This window comes from Homarus americanus, unplaced genomic scaffold (assembly GCF_018991925.1).
Source record: "Homarus americanus isolate GMGI-L3 unplaced genomic scaffold, GMGI_Hamer_2.0 scaffold37032, whole genome shotgun sequence".
NCBI classification, from domain to species: Eukaryota; Metazoa; Arthropoda; class Malacostraca; order Decapoda; family Nephropidae; genus Homarus; species Homarus americanus.
The window spans coordinates 1,746,593-1,756,889 of NW_024731852.1; the positions used below are offsets into that span (position 1 = coordinate 1,746,593).

Sequence of the window (10,297 nt, forward strand, 5' to 3'; positions counted from 1 at the left end):
CAGTTGTCTTCTTGTGAGAACGTATGATACAAACGTGTTTGAGTCATGAATGTATTATGATAAAGCTTTCGTGGTTTATAATATTATGTATAAGATAATATAACGAAGGCCAGCGAGGCTTAACTATGATTACGGAAGTAACAAACCCAAGTCACCTTACTTCCTCTTGCAACATTACCGCCATTGGCTGGCCACACAACTACGTCACCCTCCACACTTGCGTTCGTTTTCTATAACCTTGACTCAAGTTACATGAAACTTTCTATATAACTTTCCGATTGTGTAATCTTTACTGAATCAATAATTTAGCTTAAATATTAAAGCTGATTTCTGCCAAGTTAAGGTTAAATACCGGTTTGAATAGATACAAATCCAACGATGTTTGTAGCTTCAGTCAAGGTATCGGATACAGCAACGAAGTAATATTTACCCAAGTGAACCGAGCAGCGGCTCATTCAAGACGTTGCGGTGTAGTAGGCTGGTCGCGGTGTTGGCGTTACGCTTAGTTAAACAACTCGGAACTATGGCATCCTTCACTCATGTTCTGGCATTTGCCTGCATGTTTACAGTGACTTGGGCCACAACATACGACATCCCATTTACCAGTTGCGAAGGTAAGATGGAAATTTACATTATGCTTTAGGTAAATCAGGTGGCGCTCGGGATCTATGTTTAAATATATTTATGGTACCTATTGAGCAAGGATTACGGGTTAATTATAAGCTAACAGGTAGACTGAAATGCAAAGTGCTGTTGTCAGTAATAAGAACTTGTTGGCTTAATGTTACCAGTTTTTCTTGACAACAATAAAAGTATTGTTAACGTTAAATATATTGGTTATCATTGAAGTAAAATAGGTTTTGTTATATCAATTAGAAACATTTGTAAATATGATGTGAAAAGAAATTCACAGGTGTTGTGTACATGTGAAGTACTGTATACCCGTCAAGGTTAAGGGGAAGTGAGGAGGTTTGTCATTACTCAATTTGTTATCTGGCCATTTCCGGATACCCAGTGGAGGATATGGTGATTTGGACCCCAGGCTGGTGATCTTAATGTGGGCAGGTTGGAATTAACAGAGGTCTGTAATCTTAATGAAATATCTCCACTGACATAGGCAAAATGTTATTGCAGCAGGGAATGCTAATGAACACATGAAAAAAAATGGTGTTGACAGGGTATTATAATGAACTTATGAACAAGGTGTTGACAGGGTATTATAATGAACTTATGAACAAGATAGTGTTGACTGGAGATGCTGTTGAACTTAACGAGGGCACGGTAATACAGTATTAGCAATAAATGCTAGTATGGCAAACGTATGCAAAGTGTTGGTGGCGGGGGATGTGTGGGTGTGTGTGTGTGTGTGTCATTAAATAAGGAGACTGGTACAATTAAGCCTTAAAACACAACTGACCATTTATATCAATAACTTGATGGAAATTAATTCACATATTTGAAAATTTGCTATATCATTTAAGTCCTCGAGTGCCTTCGTGACATATACACATGAGTAATCTTCTTGGGATAACCATGAGACATCCGGGGCAAGGATTGTTGGTAATTTACCATGGGTTCGAGTCCTTCGGGTACTCCGGTTGCCTCCTGTATAAACAGTATTAAACACTGGTCAAATAAAGTTCATAAGAGAATTAACCAAGCGTTTTAATGGTTAGTTCGCTGATAACGTGAGATGATAAAAGCAAAAGTCATAAGTAACAACAGATAAGCCATGGGTGACAATTAGAAAAACTATACTTAGAAGTTTGTAAATAAACGTAGACAAATTGTTGACATGACACAGGGAAGGTGACATGAAGTAGGGTATTGTGTTGAAACATTGATACTTAGATACACCTGGCTCATAAGGGAGGCAGGGCGAGCTGGAAAAGGACGTGGGAAGAGGAAGTAGGTATAGGATGAGAAGCGTCAGTGATCCTTGCAGAAGACTGGTGACGTCACGAGGCAAGACATGGCACTGTGGTGGTGGCCAGCCCAAGGTCTCTGCCTGGCCCCATTCGTCGTGATCGAGTAGAAAATACCCATCGGTCTGTTTTTTTTTACACTGGTATTAGCCCACCCAGACACAGGTCACTGACCCACATCGGGGCCTGGGGGGCGAAAATGTAATAATAATAATAATTATTCATAGTAAATGAAATTTATAATAAAATAAAAACAAAATTGAAATGAAATAAGATAATAATAATAATAATAATAATAATAAATACAAAAATGAAAATAAAAAGATCAAAAGTGAGAAACCATATACTGTATGTATGCTGTGTTGTCAATAGTAAGAGAAACAATTGAGATCCTGCAATTGTGTGTAAATGAGGCAGAAAGTCAGAGCAGGAAACTGGGACTTGGTCAAAATTTTCATGATGCCATACGGCAGTTGAAACAATTGTAATTACTATTGTTTTGGATCACATACAGCATTATATATCTTGTCTGAATGTTATAATTCTGAATTAGTAAATCTGATGAATTAATAGAATTGCTGGTAAATGAAAGGTGTTTTCGGCATGTTATTTGCAGTTAAACAACAATTGAAAGAAAATCCATGGTGTCGTATTTTTAAGTGATATTTCATTTTGTTTTATTTGTTTAAATATCAAACGTATTTTTAGACAAGAAAAATGTTCCCATTAGATGAGTGATGGTGCCACTGACCCAACTCGCACAACACGCAGCGTCAATTTTACCTCGTCCATCATTTTAGTATCTCAGACATGTAGTGTTGAACATGCAGTACGATGTGTTTAACTCAATTACATCCTGTATTTTTTATAGTTCATGTATGTCAGACATGTCAGTCGCAATTTGCTCCATGAGAAATCCAATGTGTCAAGGTTTTTGTGTTGGTGAAGCTGGCTAGCGTATGTGCAGTATTTACAGAACTTAGCCCAGCAACTGACAACTCGAAACGGCAACAAGAAAAGGGCTGTTGTATAGAATTAGAGCGGTGACTGGGAGGTGGAGGACGTAATATACTGTAGTGTGCAGGGGAGTAAACCTTGATGTACTATAATAGGGTTATTACTGCTTTATATAAGTGGAAGACCATTAACAGGGAGTAGGCAGCTATTAAACGGAGGTATTACCGCCTGGGAAAATATTGGAAGCATAATATGTTGTAATGGTTGATCCTGCTGCCATATGGCGTCACAAACTTTTGACTAAGTCCCAGGTTGCTGAACTGACTTTGTCCCATTTACACACAATTGCAGGGTCTTAATTGTTTTCTTTTGACAGCACAACATATATATCGTTCCTCACTCTAGATTTGTTTCACTTTGTTTTCCATTTCATTATATATTTTTGGTTATTTTTTCTCGCTCCCCAGGCCCTGATGTGGGTCGGTGACCTGTGCCTTGGTGGGCTAATCCCCGTTAAAAAAGTAAATAAGAAAATTTAAAATGATTTTACTTTCCTTCATAGGTATAACGGCGCCCAGCGCGGTGAGGATGCAGTGCAGTAGCTTCTTACGAGGCACCTGCCTCTTGAATAAAGGCCAGACCTACTCCATGCAAGCAGAGTTCACACCCCGTGAGTATCTATTTCTCCTGCTGACGAACCTACAGTCCTTCCCACGGTCCCACCTATAAACAGGAAGCTATACACTATATAGTGATTTTTGTCAATTTCGCAATGTATGTGCCGATATTCCGGGTCTATGGGCAATCAGAATAAACCAAATAAACAGGGATTGTTTATTGTCCATGAAATGTGGGAAGGGAAGGAGGATTGTAGGTTTGTCTGCTCTTCCGTCTGTTCTTAACCCTAAGGCAGCGAATGCGGCAGTCTCTCTTAATATGGATAAGTTATTATAGTCTGATAATAGAAATATTCTGCAGTTATTGTATGGTTATTTTTTTAGTTATTTCATATTGTTGTCCCTCATTATGCTCATTTGGGTAACAAATAAGATATGATTGATCCTCGTCACTAGTAACAAAAACCAAACGAAGGTGCAACTAACCCTTCTTGAAGAACAAACAATAATAACACATTGTATCATCGTCAACAAGAAATTTTTCAGTCATTGTATTATGCAGAATGTAATAAAAATATTCTGAGTAGGGAAATTTGCTGTATCCAGGACAGGAAAAATTATAAGAATAGGTAGAATATGCAAATTTTTGTTTGTCCAAATCGAGGCAGGTTGACAATAAACATGGGTGAAACATTTGGTTGTCGCACATATATTGACCACCCATTAGTCTTTAGGTATACGAGAAAACAGAGTCAATGCCAAAAAGTTAAAATAGCTATGAAATGGATATTTGTCAAGGATACATTAACTTGTAATGCATAAGCATATTACGAACTCAAATATTGTACAATTCCACCCAAAAGTTTAACTCTCCCAGCCAGCTGTTGCTGCACTGCCTGCTTCAGATGTTTGAAACTGTCTCGGTACCAACCAGAACATGAAACCGATACGGATGAATCTAAAGGTTCGAAGTAACGGACTCAAGTTCATACATCTGAAGCAGGCAGTGCAGCAATAGCTGGCTGGGAGAGTTAACGAACTCTTGGGTGAGACTGTACCAGTAAATTATGTATATTTCATCAGAGACCTCAGTCGAAGAGATTGAGAGCAGCGTAGCGTGGAAGGCGTGGGTGGAGATGCCCTTGACAGACCAAGATTTTGATGCTTGCAACAGCCAAATCACTTGCCCGCTCACACAAGGCTCTCCCACAACCTTCTCCTATTCACTGCATATCCCAAATTATTGGATGAGGGTAAGAATTTTATGCTTTACACTTCCATCATATTGTATAATCCACTACTACCATTTGTATTGCACTGTACTCTTATTGATATAATAGTTGTATAACATTGCACGTCTTTCATCTCTGTAGGCTTCTATAAACTTGCCCTTGCCGGAGTGTATCTTTTATATGGATATTTCAGAGATATTTTGATGAAACGTGAATATTTATGAAAGAAGACGGGATGGAAGTGTTGTGTGACGTAGAGTTAAGGGGACAGCTAGGTATTGAGAGCACAGTGTTGGCAGGAATTTGTGTGGAGGTGTAATGAAATAGTTTGTGCTTGTACAGAGATTGGAAGAGAACAGTTGGGTCAAGACATCATATAATTAATGCTCATGTATTTTTTTCCTGCAGAGGAGGTACCCAATTGTGTGGCGCCTAACTGACGATGACACGAACACACGCATTCTTTGCTTCACCGTCAGGGTTCAGATAACGTCATAAAACATCCCTGTGTTAACACCTGTAAAATAATGCGCAGACAGAGTAAAAGTATTTTGTTTATGAATTATGTCACTTGTCTAGGAAGAACTGCACGCGACTAATTCAAGAAGGAATCAAATGATAAAAACAAGAACAGAAGGTTATAGAAAGTAGTAGCCACAGAGAAATGGTAGAACAGATATGTATTTTGGAAGGATGGTACATATTTGGAGAATTATTGACCTAGTGATATTTGCTAAGGTACAATACCTTCAATTGTTGAGAAAGCCGCTCCATGCAAAATTCCTTGGCAAGTTTATTGTATATACTTTAAGAAAATCACCAAACACAAGTTCGATATCGTACCAGCCAAAATGCATGTAATTGATAGGTGATTATCAATATTAGCAATATTCAATGCCTTTAATTTTTTGTGGTTTCTCTTTTAGATATTCACGGTAAAATGAACAGTGCATCTTATGCGGGAATTTTCAGTTCCATCTAACGGAAGGGGAAAAAATTTGATTCAGGGGTTCCCTATTAGATTTATGAATTACAGACCAGGCAACTATACTCATTAGCCCTACATAGACTTCATTTTTTTTCCGAGGCCAGTCTTCATTTTCATGCTTTGCATGATTGTAAATAAAACTAGTTTTAATTTCTACTATTCCTTTATTGCTATTTTTGTATTGTACAGTAATTACAATAATAGACGAAATACAGGTCATTGAATTGATATGAACAGATTCACTAATAAACAAAATGGTCACTCTAGGTTGGTGACCATTCTTGAATCCGTGGGGATAACTTTGTCAGGAATGTGTTGTATCACTTCCAGGGTTCAGTCCTTTCTTTCCTGCAGATGTTCAGGGAGGTCGAAGCAGACAAAAAAAAATGTGCACCTACGAGTCCTATCTGATGGGCTGTCGTTACCCCCGAATAATGCCAAAGGGGGTAATTTACCGCAAATTGCATTTGGTTAAAGGCATTATGAATCTGGAAGAGTACAACTACTGAAGCAAGATTTAGTGCCAACCATTAAATTATATTCGACCCAAGAAATTAAAATTAACAGGAGACTAGCAAGATGTTGACTTCTTTATCTGCTATAAGATATGAGACTGCAAGGTATTAACATATGTAAAGCAAAACTTGAAATTTTTTATTTATTTATGACTTTAATATGATGTATTATTTTACTTAGTGTAGAGTAACGAAGTTACCCAGAGTAACTTGGCCAATTATCAGTGAGAATTTGTATGAAGAAATGCCGATACGTTAACTTATTCCACCCACAAATATTATATTATAATGCAAATTTTGTGTCATGTTTATAGACCTAAAAATAAACTATATTTTTTAATGTTATCGAGTTTGATTTTATTTTATTCCAGCAAATCCCGTGATTTTGGGCTCACTGTACCTCAACTTGAATGAACATTAACATTCGCCCCTCTTTGGTTGTCGAAGATTCAGCTTTACATAAACCAGCTTATTTTTTCTCATTGGGTAAGACACTACACTACTTAAGGCCCCGTCCACACGATCGAGCAGTGCCCGGCGGGCTTTGCCCGTTTACCAGGCAAAGCCTGTGTTGTTGTACACACCAGGGTGGTTGGCTGCAGTCATAGTCTGGCGCCGGTAGCTAGTAGGTGGTCGGCAGTGGCGGGTGTGGTACGATCACCATGGTGTGTCGCAGGAATAATCGCCGGACAGTTAAAGCGAAGAGCATAGCGTTGTGTACTATAATAATTGCTGCTATGTGCAAAAAGAAGAACCAAATGCAGAAAAGGGAATGGTGCAAAGAGTGGTTAGGTCGAAGAAAAGTATTGTGAAGTCATGCCACGATTTTACGTGAACTGCAAGATGGACATGAGCAAGACTTCACCAATTACATGAGAATGGACCCAACACCTTTGACAAACTTCGAGGGAAAATGGAACCATATAAAAAAAAAAAAACAGGATACCAATATGAGGGAGATTATATCTGCCGAGGCTCGTCTAGAGTCAATGCTCATATATCTTTCAACTGGGTGCATCTACACGTCACTTCAGTATAGAACGAAGATATCAAAACTAAGTTTGTCTCGCATAATACCTGCAACTTGTCAAGCCATGTATGAAGTACTCAAGGAAGATTACTTGCAGGTGAGATTTGTAATACATAAAAATTCATTGAATAATGTTAGAATTATGATATGCATAGACAGGAAGCTATGGGACTAGAGTGAGGAGAGCGGCAGGAACGAAGAACACACACGAATGTCCTCATTACATAATACATAAACAATCTCCCGTTTATTGTCACGCCAATAATGTACATTGCATAAGCTTGTTTGGTTATACACTGGACATCCGGACCGAGCGGGGAACATATACGTATCACATTTGCAGTACTTAAAGTCATAAGAACATAAGAAAGTAAGGAGTCTGCAATAGGCCGGTTGGCCTGTGCATGGCAGCTCCTGTCGAGAGTTACTACCACTCTCTGTCATCCATGAATCTATCCAGCCTCCTTTTGAAACTTTCCAGAGTTCCAGCACTTACTACAAAGTTGCTAAGCTTGTTCCACTCGTCCACCACCCTATTTGTGAACCAGTTTCTTCCTATCTCCCTCCTAAACCTAAACTTATCCAACTTGAATCCGTTGCTCCGAGTCCTAAACTGCTCGGATATTATAAGAACTTTATCTATATCTCCTTTATTGATTCCTTTCACCCTCTTAAATACTTCTATCATATCTCCCCGCACTCTTCGTCTTTCTAGGGAATGCAAGTTAAGTTTCTTTAACCTATCCTGATATGGAAGGTTTCTAAGTCCCGGAATCATTTTTGTCATTCTTCGCTGCACCGACTCTAGTGAATTTATATCCATTCTATAATAGGGCACCAGAACTGAACCGCATAATCGAGGTGCGGCCTGACTAGCGCAAGATATAGTTGCAATAAGACCTCTGCACTCTTGTTACTTACACTTCTAGATATAAAACCCAATACTCTGTTTGCCTTATTTCGAACATTAACGCACTGTTTTCTAGGCCGTAGGTCCGGGCTTACAAGTACCCCTAGGTCTCTTTCACAAGTCGACTTCTCTAGGTTGATGTTGTTAAGGCTGTATACATTATAAGTATTTGTTCTTCCAATATTAAGTACGCTGCACTTGCTGGTGTTGAATTTCATTTGCCATTTTTCAGACCACCCCTGCAGTTTATTTAGATCCTCCTGTAATGCATTTGCATCCTGCCCTGAATTAATTTGCCGCCCTATTTTGGTGTCATCCGCAAACTTGCTTATGTCACTGCTGATCCCAGTATCTAGATCGTTTATGTAGATTATGAACAAGAGTGGGCCTAGTACTGACCCCTGGGGAACCCCACTGGTTACACGGCCCCACTCAGATTTAACACCATCTACGCTGACCCTCTGCGTTCTATCGGTGAGCCATGATTTTATCCAATTTAAAACTTTCCCCTCGATACCATGAGCCTTAATTTTTCTCAGAAGCCTCTGATGCGGTACTCTGTCAAATGCTTTGCTAAAGTCTAAGTAAATAACATCGTAATTTTCGTCATTATCTACTACCTCGAAGACTTTCCTAAAAAACGTTAGCAGATTTGTTAGACAAGATTTTCCCTTTGTAAACCCATGTTGAGAGTCGTAGATTAATTTGCTTTTCTCTAGATGCGATCGGATGCTATCTGCTATAATTGATTCAAGAAATTTCCCCACTACTGACGTCAAACTGATCGGCCGGTAATTTGACGCTGATGCTCTGTCTCCCTTTTTGAATATGGGTACTACATTTGCCTGTTTCCACAACTCTGGCACAACTCCAGTGTCTAATGATTTTATAAATAAGTTTACGAGGGGTCCGCTAATCTGTTCCCTACACTCTTTTAAGACTCGAGGGAAAATTTCATCCGGCCCTGGGGATTTTGTATTCTTTAGTTTATTTATCTTCTTAAGAACATCGCTCCATATCAGGCAGCAAACCACCAGGCTGGTGGACCATGATTTCGCTCGACGACGGGCACGGGCACTCCGCTGGTTTGCCCGCCAATTTTGCCTGACAACGGGCATTTAGCTCGTGCCCACCGGGCACTGCTCGATCGTGTGGACGGGCCTTAACAGGAGTGGATCCAGGAATATGAAAAGGGGGTGGGGGGCACAGCTAACCCACCCTTTTTTTTTATCAATATCCTGGTCATTTTGAAGCCATGTGCACTTAATATTAAGAGATTCTGAAGTAAATAGTAATTACTTTTCACTACAAAAACGCCTGAGTACAATATTGCATTGAAAGAGTTTGAATTTTCTGATGAAAACACAGAGGGGGGGGGGGGGGACCCAGATCCCCCTGGCTTCGCCCCTAATGTATACATCTAGTGTATTATATGTAGATCGGAAGGATCATTTGAAGATTACTCACCTAGCTTATTTTGCCTTCAAATTATCCACCCTAATGTTAACCTAACCTCGCCCACCCTCCGGATAGCGTTTGGTATTTATTTATTTTTATAATTTTCTCCACTTATCGGCTAACTAGCTGTTCGGGCGGTTGGTTTATCCAACCGTAAACAGAAGAACAGTGTCTTAAAAGAGTGTAGGGAACAGATTAGCGGACCCCTCGTAAACTTATTTACAAAATCATTAGACACTGGAGTTGTGCCAGAGTTGTGGAAACAGGTAAATGTAGTACCCATATTCAAAAAGGGAGACAGAGCATCAGCGTCAAATTACCGGCCGATCAGTTTGACGTCAGTAGTGGGGAAATTTCTTGAATCAATTATAGCAGATGGCATCCGATCGCCTCTAGAGAAAAGCTGTTCTTGGTTTCATACACGTATTCTAGAAATTGTACATAGACAGATTATTTAGGTTATAATGTCCACGCTTAATTTTCTTATATCTGCGATCTACTGTTTTCAAGCCAGATTTTGTAATGAGAATGGTCTTTTTTGGTCTTTGTGCCAGTTAACATTGAAAAATTCTTTCAGTTTCAGAATTTCAGTGGGGAAGTGCAAGTTTGATTGGTTACTGGTACTGATTATCCTACGTTTTGCCCTCGTAAGTAAAATTACCTTA

The 10,297-nt window shown here is 39.2% G+C and overlaps 1 protein-coding gene across 1 annotated transcript; it reads left to right on the forward strand.

The window, feature by feature from the left end:
• Nucleotides 1-443: 443 nt before the first annotated feature.
• Nucleotides 444-6,575, forward strand: LOC121867922 (NPC intracellular cholesterol transporter 2-like). Its single transcript, XM_042368061.1, has 4 exons — nucleotides 444-614; nucleotides 3,445-3,552; nucleotides 4,583-4,752; nucleotides 5,140-6,575. Exons 1-4 carry the CDS (start codon nucleotides 524-526, stop codon nucleotides 5,227-5,229), a joined length of 459 nt encoding a protein of 152 aa, XP_042223995.1. The 5' UTR covers nucleotides 444-523; the 3' UTR covers nucleotides 5,230-6,575.
• Nucleotides 6,576-10,297: the final 3,722 nt, after the last annotated feature.

What these genes read in the sequence shown, in the direction of transcription:
- LOC121867922 (XM_042368061.1), top strand. Translation starts at nt 524, where the DNA reads ATGGCATCCTTCACTCATGTTCTGGCATTTGCCTGCATGTTTACAGTG. An exon ending in CCCATTTACCAGTTGCGAAG is followed by an intron (nt 615 to 3,444) that starts GTAAGATGGAAA and finishes TTTCCTTCATAG; the next exon opens with GTATAACGGCGCCCAGCGCG. An exon ending in GCAAGCAGAGTTCACACCCC is followed by an intron (nt 3,553 to 4,582) that starts GTGAGTATCTAT and finishes ATATTTCATCAG; the next exon opens with AGACCTCAGTCGAAGAGATT.